The sequence below is a fragment of the Sinocyclocheilus grahami genome, unplaced genomic scaffold (assembly GCF_001515645.1).
Source record: "Sinocyclocheilus grahami isolate Dianchi unplaced genomic scaffold, SAMN03320097.WGS_v1.1 scaffold864.1, whole genome shotgun sequence".
In the NCBI taxonomy this organism is placed as follows: domain Eukaryota; kingdom Metazoa; phylum Chordata; class Actinopteri; order Cypriniformes; family Cyprinidae; genus Sinocyclocheilus; species Sinocyclocheilus grahami.
The window spans coordinates 75,103-95,899 of NW_015506043.1; the positions used below are offsets into that span (position 1 = coordinate 75,103).

The 20,797-nt window shown below is 34.3% G+C and overlaps 2 protein-coding genes across 2 annotated transcripts in view; one reads left to right on the forward strand and one right to left on the reverse strand.

The window, feature by feature from the left end:
- Window positions 1–266: 266 nt before the first annotated feature.
- Window positions 267–15,364, reverse strand: LOC107563261 (lysosome membrane protein 2-like). Its single transcript, XM_016248079.1, has 10 exons — window positions 15,189–15,364; window positions 15,006–15,149; window positions 13,591–13,748; window positions 12,294–12,438; window positions 10,699–10,897; window positions 10,242–10,360; window positions 5,987–6,060; window positions 3,134–3,185; window positions 1,877–2,029; window positions 267–1,172 (listed from the first exon to the last, which is right to left on the reverse strand). Exons 1-10 carry the CDS (start codon window positions 15,324–15,326, stop codon window positions 1,140–1,142), a joined length of 1,215 nt encoding a protein of 404 aa, XP_016103565.1. The 5' UTR covers window positions 15,327–15,364; the 3' UTR covers window positions 267–1,139.
- Window positions 15,365–16,040: 676 nt separating this feature from the next.
- cunh18orf54 (chromosome unknown C18orf54 homolog) overlaps window positions 16,041–20,797 on the forward strand; it is an 8,470-nt gene continuing 3,713 nt past the window's right edge. The window contains exons 1-6 of the mRNA XM_016248080.1: window positions 16,041–16,187; window positions 16,866–17,136; window positions 17,926–18,654; window positions 19,526–19,667; window positions 19,843–19,909; window positions 19,991–20,173. Of these exons, the coding sequence (XP_016103566.1) occupies window positions 16,872–17,136; window positions 17,926–18,654; window positions 19,526–19,667; window positions 19,843–19,909; window positions 19,991–20,173 (1,386 nt within the window). The 5' untranslated portion in view covers window positions 16,041–16,187; window positions 16,866–16,871. The remainder of the gene's footprint in view (window positions 16,188–16,865; window positions 17,137–17,925; window positions 18,655–19,525; window positions 19,668–19,842; window positions 19,910–19,990; window positions 20,174–20,797) is intronic.

Genomic DNA, 20,797 nt, shown 5'->3' on the forward strand with positions numbered 1-20,797 from the left:
CATGAATACACAATTGACATTATCATTTCACGATCATCATAATTATGAGATTTAATCAATATTTCCACCCTGGAATAAGTGCATTTACATTCAAGCTGAAGTGAAACTGATATCAGACCACAGTTTCAGATCAAACCCAGAAGCATCATGCATGTTCACTTCACCGAAACAAAACGATCAAAGCCTCAAATCTTACCTTTTCAAACTTAAAAAAACCCAAACACCTACAAGAATAAAACATGAAATGAATCAGGCAGGACATGAGGTTTAACAAACATAAACAAAAATAAAAACTAGCCATCCCTGACAGATCAATGCATGTAAATGAGCTAAACGAACACGGAATATGTTTGTGATACTGAAAGTTCAAGCTGAATCTTCTCAATGCTGTGGTAATACTGTGCTGGAGAAACCAAGAAACTCTTTATACTGCATATATAACACAGAACACAGAAAGCAAGGCTGTTATTCTAGAGTTTAAATCAGTGATTACGGTCAATTTATTGTAGTCATATGTCAGAAATATTGTAAAAGTGTTATTAATTGACTCTTGGTTTGCATCTAAGAAAATATGGCAGAGGAGAAAACAAGTGCAAATACAAACCAAGTCATTTGGTCATTTTAAAAATGTATTTAGTGATTTTAAAATGCATGTGGCAACATTATTGACTTGTCAGACTCATGTGAAGCAGACTAAAACGTACATAATTACTGAAATCAGCATGAATTAGCACCGCTGTCAGTTTATTTGCCAGATGCGCTCATTGCAGTTGCGTAAGTGTATTAATATAGTTGTGATGCATCTCGAGCGGTGATGTGTAATGTGTTGCATCACGTCTGCCGTCACTCTATTAGTGTTTTCTGATGTAATTGCAGTTTTTGGACATAAAACTCATTGGCTAATTTGGACACGCCTGCACTATTTAGTTCTGTGATGATCAGTTGTCTAAAGTATCGCATTAAATGCATTAAAAAAACACGTCTGCAAGTTCCAAAGGCCAGGTGACCTGAGACAAACTTTGCACTTTGAGTCGTCTGCCGCATACACCGATGCTCCTTGTACCTAATCAGGACTTGTGAAAATGAAATCAAGCTCAATGTCTAAACGCATGTTAGTTCATCATGACGTCCGGGGAGTTTTACGATGAAAGCAGGGGCTGCTGCTCGGAGCTCTGAGACAAAAAAAAGTTAGGAAAAGACATTAATAAACAGCAAATGCAGTAACAATCAGCATTGCATGTAGCCTTAATGGAGAAATGCAATCACAGAATGCATTGCATTGGAAAAAGTTGTTAAAACTGGACAATTTTATGCAATATTTATGTGTGCTGTGTGAAACAAATGTGACTCAAAATTTGACAATGTCAAATGTGACTCAAATGTGTGCGTTTCACATGCTATATGTATGAGGAATTATGGCTGATTATGTAGAAAGCTCAAAATCTATCACTTTTTTTGTGCCCTCCACTAATATTGGCACCATTTGTAAATATAAGCAAAGGCGGCTGTGAAAATAAATCTGCATTGTTTATCTTTTTAATCTTTCATTCTAAAAATTCACAAAATTCTAACCTTTCATTGAAGTCAAACAATGGAAAGTGGAGGGAAAATCTCAGTATGAAATAAATGTTTTTTCTTTAATGCATGTTGGCCACAATTATTGGCACCCCTAGAAATTCTTATGAGTAAAATAACTCTGAAGTATGTTCCAATTCATATTACTTTTTTTTTTAGCACACCAGAGTGACTAGGAGCGTGAAATTGTCCAGCCATGACTTCCTGTTCCACAGGATTATAAATATGAGGAACACAAAGGCCAAATTCCCTTAATCATCCATCAGACGTTTTAGTGAAGGAAGTGATGTGTGAGCCTCACCACTGGCCTCTGCTGTCGGCACATGAACACGATGAAGATGACGCCCAGTAAGATGCCCACACTGATCACTATGAAGGGGATGTTGACGATCACATTAGCCTTGGTAACCACCGCGTGCAGCTTCTCGGCAGATTCCTCGTCAATAACGACGCTCTGGAAAACAGGACAGCAGCGTTTAGAAGATAAGAAGAGACAGAAATGAAGAAAAACACTCTCGTATTTCCTGCTCAGTCCCTTTGAGTTCTGCTGGATGTCCTGTCTGATAATGTGAACTCAAAAGAACTGCTTTAGAGTTAAGATCTCATTCGATCTTTTTCATTTAGTGCACTTTTATACAGAAAAAAAATCATCTAATGCTGAGGTTTATAGTCCATAATGACGCACTATACACTATGCACTCATACACTATCTAATTATGCACTATGTACTCAACCATGTATAGTATGAATTATATAAGGTTATTTTGTCATTCATAATCAGAGTCTCATAGCTCCTCCCATTTCGGTACGTATTTAAAGCTGAGACAGTTGAGTGCATGAAGTGTCCAACATTGCACACTTCATTTTTTCAGGTTATTTAAGTGCATCATCCGGGTATTTAAAGTGCACTTTTTCTTTTTGGAATTTTCAGTGTTAATGCACTACTCACACTATTTATACTAGAAAACGTCACAGAATAGTGCATAAGTACGCGATTTGGGATGCACCTTTATTTTTATTTTTTTAATATGAGCCAAGCTGATGCAACCACATCTCTCTCGTTTACTCTTTCATGGCTTGTGTCATTCAAAGGTTAATATTATTTGCATCATGTTTGGACACTTTATCTGTTGCACCCTTCACCTAATTTTGCATCTCAACAAAGCAACAAATACACACGTGATGAAAAAGCTGAGACAGAAGTGCTTGATCCGTCTGGACTGCAGCAATAATCAGAGTTCAAATCAGCTAAGAAGCTTTACAGGAAATCATGATGTTCATGTTTATAATATCTTAATATCTTCATGCCTTATAGTTGCGTTTAGCAAATTCGAGCTGGATGATAATAGTTAAATGTTGTGATGATATATAAATTATATATAGTTGAGGTTTGCTATATAGTATATATGGCTTTATGTGAGTGAAAGTGAAGTTTTTCAGTTCATTTCAGTTCAACTATTTGAACACGACAGTAACACATGTTTTGACACGTAGACAACCCTGACATGCTATAAAAGCCTTGTAGAAAGATACTGATGATGATTTTCTAAAACTTTACCTCATTAAGGTACATCACTGGAAACACCAGCGTCCGGATCTTCTCAGTTTGACTGCAAAACAAAAAAGAAAATATGATTCTGATAGTATGTGATGATGTTAAGACCAGGGTTATTACAGTTAACTAAAATGGTAAAAAAAAAAAAAAAAAGTGCTTAAAATAAAATCTAAAGAAATCTTATTTTATTTCTGCTAGTTGCAACATTTCTTATTTTTGTTTAAAGTTGGGGTAAAATATCTGAATTAAAAAAAAAACATATAGATAGATAAAATAAAAATTTTAATTGGATAAAATAAAAAAAATAGAATAAAAATTAAAGTGAAACCAAAAAACTAAACATAAAAATAAAATCTATGATTTACACCCATCAACAAAGGTTTGAGATGAGCGCAATATTTATAAAATAAAATATAGAAATAAATAAAATGTAAAAACTTTAACTTATTTTAATTTTATTTCAGCTAGTTGCTATGGCAGCATTTCTTATTTTTGTTTAGTTTAACTTGAATTACTAAAATAACAACTGCAAAACTAAATAAACAAATTATATATAAAAAAAATAATAAAAATGACAAAAACTAACAACATTTTTTATAAAATTTAATTAATATGATTCTGATAGTATGTGATGATGTTAAGACCAGGGTTATTACAGTTAACTAAAATTATATTTAAAAAAAATAAAATAAAATAAAACATTTGTGTTGCTTGAAGTAAAATCTAAAAAAAAAAAACCTTCAAGAAATCTTATTTTATTTCTGCTAGTTGCAACATTTCTTATTTTTGTTTAAAGGTAAGGTATTTGAATAACAATAAAAATAAAAACTATATAGATATATAAAAAATAATAATAATAAATTACTAAAACTTTCTAAATTACTAAAAATTAAACTGAATCCAATAAACAAAACAAAAATACAATCTAATTCGAAATATTAACTACAACTATGATTTACACCCATCAACAAAGGTTTGAGGTAAGCGCAATATTTATAATATAAAATAAAAAATACAATTTACTTAAATTTTATTTCAGCTAGTTGCTATGGCAGCATTTCTTATTTTTGTTTAGTTTAACTTGAATTACTAAAATAACTACTGCAAAACTAAATAAACAAATTATATATAAAAAAAATAATAAAAATGACAAAAACTAACAACATTTTTTATAAAATTTAATTAATATGATTCTGATAGTATGTGATGATGTTAAGACCAGGGTTATTACAGTTAACTAAAATTATATTAAAAAAATAAATAAATAAATAAAACATTTGTGTTGCTTGAAATAAAATCTAAAAAAAAAAAACCTTCAAGAAATCTTATTTTATTTCTGCTAGTTGCAACATTTCTTATTTTTGTTTAAAGGTAAGGTATTTGAATAACAATAAAAATAAAAACTATATAGATATATAAAAAATAATAATAATAAATTACTAAAACTTTCTAAATTACTAAAAATTAAACTGAATCCAATAAACAAAACAAAAATACAATCTAATTCGAAATATTAACTACAACTATGATTTACACCCATCAACAAAGGTTTGAGGTAAGCGCAATATTTATAATATAAAATAAAAAATACAATTTACTTAAATTTTATTTCAGCTAGTTGCTATGGCAGCATTTCTTATTTTTGTTTAGTTTAACTTGAATGACTAAAATAACTACTGCAAAACTAAATAAACTACAATTATATATATAAAAATAATACAAATGACAAAAACACACAACAAAATGACTAAAACTAACAAAAATTAAAGTGAAAACAGCAAATACAAAAATAAATCTGTAACGGTTTATCAATGATCCATAGACACGTCAGCATTGGTTGAGGTTTGAGGCGAATGCAAACAGACACGCACGTCTTCAAGAAGAAGCCTCTCAGACGCACGCTATCAGATCAATGGGACTGTGGGAAGTCAGCTCACATCCGTTTTCCGCATGTTTTACGTTCACATGCTCATGAGGAGGATTTATCTGCGCTCTCAGATACATCGCATTTCAAAACCAAGCCAACAAGCTGTCGGCTCAAGTGGGACGTTCAGCAGCGTTGGGTCTTCGGTCACGTCATTGGACCACCTGACCCCCAAACAAACTCTGAAACTGATCCGCTCGCTTCACATCCTGAAATAACTCAATCACGCAGCTGTCAATCATTACAGCTGGACTGACCTACTTCAGGTCATGGTTCAGGAGAGACTTACGTAATGAGCTCATGTAAGCCTACAGCGGACTCAATCAGAAGTAGCTCTGGAGTTCCAGGCCTAAAAATATTCCATCTGTGGTCAATTTTACATTAATGGCATCAAACTATCTGCATTTGACAGTGAAAGAGAGTCAATCAAATGAAATGCATCAAAACCAATTAACTGGAGAACAACAGTCTTCAAATGACAAGTTAAAGAAAGTGAAATGACATTTCTGGTAAGTCCACAAAAAACCCCCACAAATACTAAAACCTGTGTTCAAACTGTGCTATATTAGACTATAAACACGCAAATCACACCACAAACTGTGTACATAGCGTGGCTATACAAAATTGCAGGTTTTGGAGAAATAAAAAATGTGTCAGATATTTTTCCACCTGTGACGCAATATTAACACCAACTAAATTCATGTAACAAACAAATAGAAATTTCTTATTTTTCTCAAATTTGTATTTTTAATTGAATTTTGTTGGTTTCAATATCACACTAAAGGTGGAAAAAGATCTGGCCTATCTCAAAAACCTGCAACTTTAACAGGGGTGTGTGTGGCCACTTTATTTCTAGATCTTTCTGTTTTCTGAAGGAAATGTTAGCAGTCCGTGCTAAACTAAGTCGGGTCACCTGAGAGACTCGTCCTCACCTGAACGCTGGGATCTGATGCAGGTAGACGTTCACCTGAACACGCTTCGCACCCCGAAGCAACAGTCCAGTGAGCTGAGAACACAAACACACAAAATCAACATCAATGCAAAAACAGCTACTGAGTGACTGCTGGCTAACATTATCCAATACTTGGTGTCCTGATTCACAAACCCCTGGATCTTTGTGAGATGATCAATATGCACACTATTCTCATACATTTATGATACATATATACTCATATACACACAATACTCATTATATGCACACTATACTCATACACACACACTATATGCAAACTATACCCATTATATACACACTATATGCACACTATACTCATATACACACACTATACTCGTTATATGCACACTATACTCATACACACACACTATATGCAAACTATACCCATTATATACACACTATATGCACACTATACTCATATACACACACTATACTCGTTATATGCACACTATACTCATACACACACACTATATGCAAACTATACCCATTATATACACACTATATGCACACTATACTCATTATATACACACTATACTAATTTTATGCACATTATACGCACATAATACTCATTATATGCACACTATACTCATTATATACACAATATATGCACACTATACTCATTATACACACACTATACACACTATTAGTTAAATTAGGGGTTTTCAAATGTTTTGGACTATATGTAGAATTGTTTTTTCTTACTGTTAAAAACAAGTGCTAGCAATAGTATAAAACAATCACAAATTATCTCAAAACAAAACAAAATTAAAATAAAACAAACATTAAAAATGAATAAAATCATAACAGTGTACAATTTAGATAACTTACATTTACTAACTTACATTAGAAAACTGAAAAATGTGAATGTGATCGAAATATTAACTTAAAATCTCAGGGAGGCTTCAAGAAAATATTTTAGCTTTAAAGGGTCCAGCTGATGGAAAAATTCCCTATTAAATGTTCCCTATCCCTACTAAGACAAACATACAAGACCAGGAGCATGCACGAAGAAAGTAAATAGAGTTTATTTTTATTTCATGTGAACTTAAGTTAAACAAAACTTTAAAACGGTGCTAGATTGGCTTTTACAAAATAGATATTTCCTGGTTGGATTCTGAAGTGAAAAGTATGTTAACACTCAAACATATTAGCTTATCTAAGAATGAATCCGGAGGGGTGTGTGTGTGTGTGTGTGTGTGTGTGTGTCCTACAGAACATCTGCAACCCATTTAAAGCTCAAGCACAAAAATGATGGGAACCGACATGAGAAAACATTGCATAAAGCACCACACACCTTCCCAGCAACAGAAGAGATTCCTGTCAGATGCACATAACAAAAGCCTGACTCTAACCTCTATCCTTCAGTAGAAATCAAATACATTAACAATATATATTATTCAGTGCCATCGTACGTGGTGGTATTACCATCTGATACCGTTACTGTAGCAGTTTTATAATGTAGAATCTGTTCCAACACCATACACAAACACCATAAAACACACACCCACAGTAAACTTTATCCCGCTGATCCGTGTAGATCCCTATCCCGCAGCGAAAGCACTTATCAAACACATATGTGCAGTTATTTAACATGCTCCTGGAAGAAACTAGTGCTCGAATACATGCAAAAATGTTTGATTTTATCAAATGTCTGCAGTCTTTTGGGTTTGTAGAAACTCGTTGATTGTAAACTAAACAAACATCCACCACACAAAATAACCAAAACAGCCACCGGTTGAATTACTAACTACCTGCCGGGAAGCGGGACGCGTCTGGACTAGCTGCAAATCAGATAACATCATCCTGACATCACCTGCTTTATCAGAGAGTGACTCAGACACAAGTGTAAAAGGTGTGTTTGTTCTGTCAGTAAATAATGAAATACAGATGCTGTTATTTATTCATTCACTCGCTCTGGATCTGTAGTATTGCAATCAGCCAGAAACCTGAGTTTTATAATGAAACTGCATCAATAGTACTGCAGACCTGAAGCTGAGTTTAGTGCGCTGATGCCCTCTTATGGCAGTGCAGATAAATACACACTATACATTATTTACACAGTATACTCATTATATACACACTATATACACACTATAGTCCTTATATGCACACTATATACATTATTTACATACTATACTCATCATATTCACACTATATGCAGACTATACTCATATACACATTACAGGCACACTACTCATTATCTACTCATTACATACACACTATACTCATTATCTGCACACTATACTCATGCATACACTATATACATTATAGACACTCTATACACATTATATGCACACTATACTCATTATTTACACGTTATACTCATATACACGCTATACTCATTATTTACACGTTATACTCAGTATATACATGCTATACTCATTATTTACACGTTATACTCAGTATATACCTGCTATACTCATTATTTACACGTTATACTCAGTATATACCTGCTATACTCATTATTTACACGCTATACTCATTCTATACAAGCTATACTCATTATACGTACACTACATACACTATAGACACGCTATACACATTATATGCACACTATACTCATTATTTACACACTATACTCATTGTATACAAGCTATACTCATTATACGTACACTATATACATTATAGATACGCTATATACACATTATATGCATGTTATACTCATTATATACACGCTATACTCATATGTACACTATACTCTAAGCTAAATCAAACGACTCTAAACGTTTATAAAATATAAAGGCATCTATATATTTTCATGAAAATGAAAAATTCTGAAAAAAAAACATTTAATGTAATATCGTAAAGACAACTTATTAAATCAATTATTTCTGAAATTAAATAACTGACTTATATAGTGTCACTGTACTAACACAAATTACTAAAATACTATCCGAAAAATATGTACTTTTATTAAGATAATAATGTATCTGTGATGAATACTTAAAACATTTTTTCTTTTTTTTTTTCCTTAGAATTTTTTTTTTCTCTTTTCACAAAACCATATACATTTCTGATTAGTATACATTTAGAAAGTAGATTGTTGTATGTAGTTGTAATATAATCAAAGCATATATTACATACATATGTGACCCTGCAGCACAAAAGCAGTGTTAAGTCGCTGGGGGATATTTGTAGCAATAGCCAACAATACATTGTATGGGTCACAATTATACATTTTTCTTTAATGCCAAAAATCATTAGGATATTAAGTAAAGATCATGTTCCATGAAGATATTTTGTACATTTCCTACCGTAAATATATTAAAACTTAATTATTGATTAGTAATATGCATTGCTAAGAACTTCACTTGGACAAATTTAAAGATGATTTTCTCAATATTTCGATTTTTTTGCACCCTCAGATTCCAGATTTTCAAATAGTTGTATCTCAGCCAAATATTGTCCTATCCTAACAAACCATACATCAATGGGAAGCTCATTTATTCAGCTTTCATATTATAATCTGATCTGTATTATATTATAATCTGTATAAAAATTTACCCGTATGACTGGTTTTGTGGTCCAGGGTCACATATAGGAAAAAGGGGTGCAACAAAAAAGTTTGGGAAACCTTGGCTTTTGCAAAATAGATATTTCTTGACTGGATTCTCATCACCGGTTGTTTTGAATCGTGTAGCTGTGACGATGGATGGAAACTGAAAGTGTGTCAGTCACTAATGTACTAATGAACTTCCACTTCCTTGTTAATCTGTGTTATCATCTGAACCTGCAACCGCAACGAGTGACACACGATGAGACATTAGTTTTGCTCGTTTTAGATTGTAGCTCCACCTACAGAGAAATCTCATCTGTCCAAAATCACCAATGAGACGTGCTTGTATCTCTCACATCTGAACACGACAGAGTTCTGCTGTCTGATGCTTGAAGATTATGTACAATGACACAAATGCATGTTACGCAGGTGTATATTTAGCAAATGAGAGGATAATTTTCTCTTTTATCACTGCTAATGTTAGATAAACAGGTGATTCTGGGTGCAGAGAGAATGTCTGCACAATAAAGAGTCACATGATTGCCATTATGTTGCACTTTTCCAAATAGTGAGTTGGAAATTCTCTACTTGGAAACGCATAACCATCAAATGCATTCTGACTGGCTGTGATTTTGCAGCTTCATGCAGCATTTTGCTTTCAGTGAGGAGAATAAAATGTGTTTCTGGTCAACTGGTCAAGACCTTTCCAGCAGGTTTATATGTGATTATACAGACATACCGGGTTGACGTCAATGACCGTCTCGTGCTCCTCCTTGTTGGGATTCATCCCGAGCACATCCTGGACGAATTTGTCGTCTGCCTGGTAGAAATGAGGGGAGGACATGATGATGGGCGCACCTGAGAGGAGACACACACGTTAGCGGGACGTCTTTAGATTTTTTTGCACCCTCAGATTCCAGATGTGCAAATAGTTGTATCTCAGCCAAATATTGTCCGATCCTAACAAACCATACATCAATGGAACGCTTATTTATTCAGCTTTCAGATGATGTATAAATCTCAATTTCGAAAAACTGACACTTAAGACTGGTTTTGTGCTCCAGAGTCACAAATGATGATTCACAAACAAGACACATGATTTGAATCATTCATGTCTGAAGCACAAGCAAAATGACTCAGCTTTAGTATTTAGTGTCAGGGGTTTGATCACATTAAGCACTAGTGATGATTGACACCAGTGCTGCTAACCTTGAAGAAAAGTCCAAAGTGGTCATCCGGCACAAACTGTTTGAGTTCTTTGAGCAGCGGATCTTCATAACCCCACAGCAGGTCACCGACTCTGAACGTCCTGAACATGCCGATGCCCTTAGCTTTCATCACGTCAGAGATGATGCGACTGACCAAGAGAGTATCTTTGAATTTCTCCATCGCGGTCTGAAGTAAAAAATAAACACAATTTTTCTGTGGAGCTAGGCAAGTTTTCCTCATCATCTGCCCCAATTTTTAGTGGAGTACCTCAGGGCTCTATTTTGGGGCCGCTTCTTTTTAACTTATATATGCGCCCTCTGGGGGATATTATCAGGAAGCACAATGTTTCGTTTCATTTATATGCTGATGATACGCAGTTGTACCTCCCACTAAAACCTGGTGATTCCATTCAGCCATTGCTGGAATGTATCTCGGATATTAAAAAATGGTTAACAAATAACTTTCTCCAACTCAATGAGAACAAAACAGAAATTATTGTTTTTGGTCCCAAAAAAATGAGAATGGATATTATTGAGGAGCTGGGCAATCATTTCCCCTCAGGTTAGAAACCTGGGCGTTATCATAGACTCAGAATTATGTTCGTCCAAACTAATTAATTCTGTTGTTAGGAACGGTTTTGATCAATTACGGGTCATCTCCAAACTTAAATCATTTTTGTCTTTTCAAGATTTGGAGAAGGTTATTCATGCTTTTATTACCTCACGTTTAGATTACTGTAATTCACTGTACTCAGGTCTTCCTCAGTCATCGCTTGCACGCCTCCAGTTGGTACAAAATGCAGCTGCAAGGCTGCTGACTGGGGCAAAGAAATATGACCATGTCACTCCAATTTTAGCTTCGCTTCACTGGCTTCCGGTCCATTTTAGAGTTCAGTTTAAGATTCTGCTGTTTGTTTTTAAAGCTCTAAACAATCAAGCTCCATCTTATCTTAAATATCTTACTATCCCTTTGTCATCTACCAGACTTTTAAGATCCACTGACAGGGCGACAGAGGCTTTTCAGTCACTGCCCCCCGTCTGTGGAACCAATTGCCTCTCACTCACTCTGGGAGGGCTCTACTATTGCCATCTCCAACATCATCTTAACCTCAGTCTTCAGTTTCTCTACCATCTTTTCAGGGACTCTATAAGGTTTCTGTCGGATTGGGGTAGGATCTTTCAAGTGGATACTATGGGTGATAACTTTAGTCAGCCCTGGTTTTTCTTGGAATAGCGATGGGAAAGACTGCCGTACCTTCACTAGCTGTTGTTGTTGATGATAACTCAGATGTGAATAGAGGCCAGGAGCTCCTCTAATGGTCGAACTGGTTCCATTTTCTGTGTTTCCTTTTTATTTTACATTGTTAAGCACTTTGGATAGCTTTGCTATGTTGAAATGTGCTATATAAATAAAATGTACTTACATAAACTTTGAATAATCTCTTCTCAGACTTCATTTCTTTATGCAACACATAATTTCTTATTTCGATTTTAGGGTGAAATGTGACATGCTTTCATGAGATTCACCCATTTAACATCTCATTTGCCAGTGCTTTTAGTAGGTCAGAGATCACATATCTCACCACAACAGGGATGTCGACCGTTCGGACGATGTCGTCCTCAGATCCCCGTGACATGTTGGGCTCAAACACGTACGTCTTTGGATTGACAGCCGCCACTCTGGTTCCGTTGTCCATAAATTTCACTTCCTCCTTCGGCCGATACTCCCTGAATGAGGAAACGCCCATGTGGTTCTTATTGACTTATGGAAATAACATTGACATTGACATTGACGAAACAACAGATCACGTGATTTAGCATAAATAAATACTAAGATCTGAAGCACTAAGGCGTTACGTGGTTTTAAAGAGCACAGAGCATCTGATGTGTCGTCAAACTTGTGCAAGAGAAAAGTGCAGCAAAAAGTGGTTTGATGTAGTTTAAAAAGCTTGAAGTTTAGAAGCAGTTTTAAGTTTAAAACTGTTTTAAAAGTGGTTTAAAGTTTGAAGCAGTTTTTAAAAGCAGTTTTAAGTTCGAAGCGGTTTTTAAAAAAGTTTTAAAAGCTTGAAGTTTGAAGCAGTTTTTTAAAAAAGTTAAGTTTTAAAAGCTTAAAAATCTGAAGCAGTTTTTGAAAGCAGTTTTAAGTTTAAAGCAGTTGTAAAAGCAGTTTTAAGTTTTAAAAGCTTGAAGTTTAGAAGCAGTTTTAAGTTTAAAACAGTTTTAAAAATGGTTTAAAGTTTGAAGCAGTTTTAAAAGCAATTTTAAGTTTGAAACCATTTCGAAAGCAGTTTTAAGTTTGAAGCAGTTTTTAAAAGCAGTTTTAAGTTTTAAAAGCTTAAAGTTTAATGCAGTTTTAAGTCTGAAGCAGTTTTTGAAAGCAGTTTTAAGTTTGAAGCAGTTTTTAAAAGCAGTTTTAAGTTTTAAAAGCTTGAAGTTTGAAGCAGTTTTAAGTCTGAAGCAGTTTTTTAAAAAAGTTTTAAGTTTTAAAAGCTTAAAGTTTAATGCAGTTTTAAGTTTAAAGCAGTTGTAAAAGCAGTTTTAAGTTTTAAAAGCTTGAAGTTTGAAACAGTTTTAAGTTTGAAGCAGTTTTTTAAAGCGTTTTGAGAGCCGTTTTAAGTTTTAAAACGTTTAAAGCAGTTTAAAGTTCTAAGCAGTTTTAAGTCTCTTCGACAGATTGCTGTGGTTTCAAGGGTTTTCTTTGTGGCTTCAGATAAACAAATACAGAAGCCCTAAAGCGTTCCATGGTTTTCAGGAACACAGAGCATCTGATGTGTCATCAAGAGAAAGCTTCAGCAAAAACACAGTCACGTGAATTGCTTTCCCGTCCGTCACACATCGAGAGGACAACATGACGAGCATGTTTTTAGCGGCATCACCGACCTGTACGTGTACGGGCCGATCTGCAGGACGAAGGGTTTGTCTCCTTCCAGAACCTCTGCAGGATTGGTCAGATTAAAGAAGTAAAACTGCATGTAAACCGGCGGCGGGGGGTCTCGCCACACCGAAAATGCCTCCGTTCCATTTTCCAGAACTACTTGCTGTGAGGGAAAGTGAATTGTGGATAGAAATGACCAAAGTTATATTTACAGACTCGTGGTTTCTAAAACAATTTAGGAAGAGAAACACAAACTTCATAATATCATATCCTACTCAAAGTGTACATTTATACAAATCTGTGCAAATGACAATAACAATCATTTAAAAAATAACAATAACAATAAAATAAAAGTGTTTTCTGGACATGGTATCATTATATAATTTCTCTCCTTGAAGAAGCATATGAATATGATATTAATTCAATATCATATTAGTATACATAAAGCGGTTTAATTGTGTCAATATCCTTTTAAACAATCTTTAATCTAAACTCAGTCAACTGTATAAAATGAAAGTTCATAATAATAACGCTGGTTATAATAAAAAATACCATATTTTGAACATATACCAGAGCATTTCCACAAAAATATCATGTAAATATCATGATGAATGAATATGGAGTATATTAACATTTTATAATATTAGAATTGTGATATCATGATGCTAATATTATGTGAATTGAAAATACTACTTCTACTACTACTAATAATAATAATGCTTGATTTATGCAATATTATTATATAATATAATACAGTAAAACATATGTTATAATACACACTATAATACTACATATATGTTTGATTATAAAAAGCATAATAACATTTAATCTGTAATCTAAACTGTATAAAAAGACATTTCATAATGAGGCTAGAAAACTATTTTGAACATGTACCATGGCATTCACATAAATAGAGCGTAAATAAAACGCTCTAAAAAATTAAAATGCTGTACATTAATGTTTCATAATATTGCAATCATGGTATCATGATGGTAATATTATATTAGTTGAAAATAATAATAATAATGTTTAATTTATATAATGATATATATTTTATTCTAATATAATACATAATATTACATTATAATGCATACTACAATTTGCATATATATTTGTCACTAATATAAAACATTATATAGTATAATCTTTAAACTCTATAAAATGAAATTTCATAATAATGCTAGAAAAAATATTTTGAACATAGCAATTGCATAATGTAAATATCATGGCAAATGAAAATGGTGTATATTAAGGGAGGAGATTACTACTAATAATAATATTATACAATATACTAAGACATTATAATATAATAAAATTGAATATATTATATCTCTCTGCTGCATATAGACAGACTGCACATAGACAGTCACAGCATATGAAGAACACAACATAGATCTGATATGAAAACACACTCGCTGACCTCTTTTATTGTGTTGTTTATGAGCTTCTGGAAGACCTGCGCCAGAGCCATCGCGATCCCGGCGACTAACAGCAGAACGCAGAGGACCCCTGCGCCGTAAACACAGCACGAGCGGAGCAGCATGATCCGGTTCGGTTCGGTTCGACACAGCACGAGCGGAGCAGCATGATCCGGTTCGGTTCGGTTCGGACAGAGCAGGACACGGACACACACAGCAGCTGAACTGGGCTGGGAGTGTCTACACGAGTCAGGAACTGCGCAGCACGCAGAGCGCGTGTGTTCCTGCAGGGGGCGCTCCGACGATCCTCCATAGAAACCCATTCAAAACACACGACCGGTTTCGTCTTATTACAACGCGTGTATACTCTGGAAAGTGTGATCATTTAAAAACATGAATGCTAAAGATTATTACATGCCATGCAAAAAAAAATACGCTAATGCATTCTATACAAAAAAGAGGTATATTAACGCTGTAACGGGCATCACGTGACACACGGAATCAATAAATAACACACGAATAATACATTTTATGACTTTTAAATTGCAAATACATAGTAAAGAATTCAAACAGCTATTATTATAAATTATTACTGATACAGTGGACCTGATGGATTTGCGACACGCCCATATTGAGGCGTGTTTACCATCCTGTATCTTATTTTATTTCTAGCAAGAAATGAAAGAGCCGTCGCCCACTCATGAGTCATGCACTTTTATAAGATTACTCCTTCATTTCTGGCCTGTGGATGTTCACGAGAAGCCTCACTCATTAGTCTCCACATCCGCCTGAATTACTGTAACATAAATCAATTTTAACCACCGCTTTCCTGTCAAATATACATGTTGTCTGTAGGAGATAAATCAATCATTTCGGGTTGTTTCCAAAATCCAGACCATTTCGCTGATGTAGTTTGAGTGGAGCGGCTAATGAGCGTAGAACGTTTTGAGGTCATGTGACCCAATGCGCATGCGCAGTTCGCATGAGCTCGTCTGAGTGGAGCAGCTAGCGAGCATAGAGCATGTAGAGAAGGTCGCGTGACTCGGTGCGCATGCGCAGAGCCGCTGGCGGTTCAGTCTTGTTGATGTTTTGCAGACGCGTGTTTGTACGAATTCTTCGAATCTAATCACCTTTAATTTAATTTAATTTAATTTTCAGTTCGTGATCTGCTCTGGCTTCATCAGGTGAGCTTCTGTTCTGTAAACCCACCTGTGATGCAGTAAAGTATATATATATTTTAATTATTATTATTATTATGAATGATATCTTTATTTCAGACTCAAAAATGCAACTTTTAAACATTAATTTGTTGACTTTTTGTATTATTACTCTTTTTATTATTATTACAAATGTCATGCAACTTTTATACATGCTTTAATTTGTTGCTTTTTTAAAAATTATTATTATATTATTTTTTTATTACAAATGTCATGCAACTTTTATACATGCTTTAATTTGTTGAATTATTTTAATTATTATTATAATTTTTTTTTTTATTACAAATGTCATGCAACTTTTATACATGCTTTCATTTGTTGATTTATTTTAATTATTATTATTATAATTTTTTTATTACAAATGTCATGCAACTTTTATACATGCTTTCATTTGTTGAATTTTTTTTTTATTATTAATTATAATTTTTTTATTACAAATGTCATGCAACTTTTATACATGCTTTCATTTGTTGAATTTTTTTTTTATTATTACTCTTTTTTTTTTTATAATTTATTTATTATTACAAATGTCATGCAACTATTATACATGCTTTCATCAGTCAAAAGGCGCGAGAACCCCGAATTATAAAATGCATAATGTGTGTTGATGACATATTAATGTAAGTGTATTATGTGTTTTTGCAGAGCGCTATGAGTCGAGCGTCTGAAGACGGTCTGATGTCTCCGGAGTCGAGCGTCACATCACTGCTGGCCACATCAGGACTCCTGCAGAGCTCCTTACACCCGGAGCCCGTCCCCAGCATCAAATACAGAGACAGACACTACGCTTCTGCCTCAGAGGCGCTGGATGCGTACATCACTGACTTCCAGAGCAGTCTGCGGGGCTCTGACACGACGACGGGGAAACTTCAGCTGCCCAGAGAGAGTTCCAAACCTCATCCCAGAAACAGAGACGGTAAATCAGAAGGATTTCGTTACGTTAATACAAATCAATTCACGTTTTAAGGAATATTCTAGGACTGGGTTATGTACAGCATAAACTCAGTCACCACAGACAGCTGTGAGAAACTCTATTTAATCTGGAATATTAGTTAAAATAATAGATACTATTATAGTTTTAATTCATATTTTGAATTCATTTTTGTTTTTAGTTAAACTTTTAGTAATTTTGTTGTCAGTTTTATTCTTTTTTTGTGTAAATATGTCTATATAGTACAATGAGGATTGTACTTTTTTCAATTTTAGTTTTGATAGTACAAACAAACAAAATAATTACTAAAAAAAAAAAAGAAAAGAAGTAAAAAGCTTAATGAAAATGAGAAATGTTGCCTTGGCAACTAGCTGAAATAAAATAAGAAATATAAAATAAAATTGACTTTTATTTCAGGTAAAGGACAAATATTTTTTATGATTTTAGTTAACTATAAAAACCCTGTTTAACAGTGTTTAGCATAATTAATATTTAATTTATTATTTATTAACACTGTATTATTATTATTCATTAATATTTTCCACTTTATTTTAATTTTGTTGTGTTGCTGTTGTTTTTTTTTTTTTTATGTCTTTTAAGAAATATTACTATTGTAATAACACTATTTCTTTATTAATAAATTATGATTTTTTTTTTGATATTTTATTTTATTTCAATCAACAGAACTGTATTTGTATAGTTTTACCAGCAGCACTAAATTGACATGATCTCATGCATAACGTCCCGTGTTTTTATGTGCTTTGACGAGTGCAGTACTAAAGACGAGTTTGACGGATGAAGAGCTGATCTTCTTAAACATTCCCGTCCGGAACAGAGACTCGGATCGGCTCAGTATGGCCACTGACGACCTCCTGGCTCTCCCAAATGACGGCTCTCTCCCCGTGACCCGCACCTCGGCCCTCCTCTCCCGCTCTGGGAGCTTTCCGTTGGGATTGAGCTTCAACTGTAGCTCCGGGTCGCACTTACGGCCCGTTCTGGCTCATAAACACTGCATGCGGCGTCCCGTTCCACCGGTGAGCAGGACATCCCTCCCTGTGGACCATATAATGATGGGCGGTTTGCAGTCACACGGTCAAGCTCCTCCCCCCAACATCCCGCCAGCCAATCGGACGCATCCACCCGACACGCCCAGGTCCAGTCACCTCCCGCGCTGGATGACCAGCCAGAAATCCGAGATGGATTTTTCCGGGATGACCAGCGTTCCTGAGCTGAAGTACCCGGCGTGGCTGAGACAGTGTGAAGAATCCTCAGACGATCATCTGCTTCCTCCCAGAGTTCCTTCATGGGTCGGAGAACTGGAGGAGTCCAGTGGAGAGCGTCAGTCGGACACTAAAGGTCAGCGAGATGTCAAAGGTCACGCAGGAGAGCCGTACGGATCCCAGTCCATCGCTCAGTGCAGCCTGAGAGAGCTGCGTTTACAGTCCGAACAGAAACTCGAGGCAGCGAAGAGAGGACAGATTCATGAAGGACAACTTTTCAAAGGTTTGCACAACTTTTCAAAACAATATTTCATCCAGAAATTGAATTGAAATGATGTATTATTATGTACTCACCTTCATGCAGTGTTATTTTAGTGTCATTAATATACTATTTATAGTACATATTAATATTTGAATATTTAATTAATAATTTATTTAATGAATATATTTATTTTTCTAATGAATAAATAATTAGTTTAATATTTTAGTTTCTATTATTTTTATTTAATTTTACTACTTCAACTTAAACTAAATGAAAATTAGAAATGCTGCCTTGGCAACAAACTGAAAAAAAAAATATATATATTATTTCAGTAATTTATTAACATATTAAAATATTTAATTAATATTTTGAATGTTTTTATTTTTATATTTTCCATTTTTCCATTAATTTTAGTTCAGGGTTTAGCTGTGCTTTATGGGTTTTAATAGTTTTTCCATTTTTTGAATTCATTTTTATTTAAGTTTTAGTCATTTTTGTATTTCAACTTTAACTAAATGAAAATATTATTTCAGTAATTTATTCATATGTTTATATATTATATTATAATTAAGTATAATTAAATTATTTATTTAGATTTTTAATATATATATATATATATATATATATGTATATAAATATATATTTAATATTTATATATATTTTTGACTGTCTTCATTGGTTACATTTTTTTTTTAGTAATTTTAGTACTTCAGCTTAAACTAAATGAAAATTAGAAATGTTGCCAATGTTGCAACTAACTGAATTTAAAGTTTTTATTTTATTTTATATTATTAATGAAAATGATTTTGAATAGTTTTAGTTATTGACACAATACTGCCTCCATGTGATTCCAGATAAAATGGTCACTGGCCTCTTGTGCTTCTCTGTTTAGATGATAAGATCGGTTCTCTGATCTTAAGAGCCGAGCAGGCGTTACACTGGTCTTCTGTTGCTCTCTGTGAGCACAACAGTTCAGGAGATACGGAGGACGCTCTGGACGCTGACCGATCCTGGGACAATCCACCTGTGACGTTGTGAGTGATGCGAAATGCTGATATTTTCACATTGAATATCAAGAAAAATGTGTCCCCCAATGCCAAGGTCATGGGTTCGATTCCCAGGGAATGCATGCATGCTTTGAGTGTAACTTGCTTTGGATAAAAGTGTCTAATAAATGCATAAATATAAAGCGTGACCTACCGTCTGTAGTAAATCTCCAGTGCCAGTGGGCGGCGCTGAGGAGCCTCCAGCACCTGAAGAACTTCAGAGAAGCAAGGTACAGCATGTGACACTCATTATTATGTCTTTTTGTTTATGTATACTCAATGCTCTTCAGTGTAAATCTGTCTGTCTCTAGTCTGCAGCTTCCTGTTCATCAGGATACAGCAGCAGAAAGCATCCTGGTCCGGTGGAGGCGCTCAAACACATGCTGTTCCGCCTGCAGGCCGTCGAGCACAAGATCAGCCAATCACACGCCTCCGGTGACGCCAAAACCTCTGCATCTTCATCCGCAGAGCTGGAGAGAGACACACCGGAGCAGGTGAGCGGAAAACCAGTGTTGCTCACGTTATAACTGACAAAGCTGTCCGCTTCATTGTCTAGTTTATCACATTGTGGCAAATTCTGTTAATAAGAACGGTATAACAATGACTTTTTTTATATTTTTTTAATGTATCAGGCAATATACAAAACAAGAAACTGATTCATATATGTGACCCTGCAGCACAAAAGCAGTGTTAAGTCGCTGGGGGATATTTGTAGCAATAGCCAACAATACATTGCATGGGTCACAATTATAGATTTTTCTTTTATGCCAAAAATCATTAGGATATTAAGTAAAGATCATGTTCCATGAACATATTTTGTAAATTTCCTACCATAAATATATCAGAACTTAATGTTTGATTAGTAATATGCATTGCTAAGAACTTCATTTGGACAACTTTAAAGATAATTTTCTCAATATTTAGATTTTTTTGCACCCTCAGATTCCAGATTTTCTAATAGTTGTATCTCGGCCAAATATCGTCCTATCCTAACAAACCATACATCAATGGAAAGCTTATTTATACAACTTTCAGATGATGTATACATCTCAGTTTCTAAAAAATGTACCCAGGTTTTGTGGTCCAGGGTCACAAATAAGCAATATTTTTTGTACAGA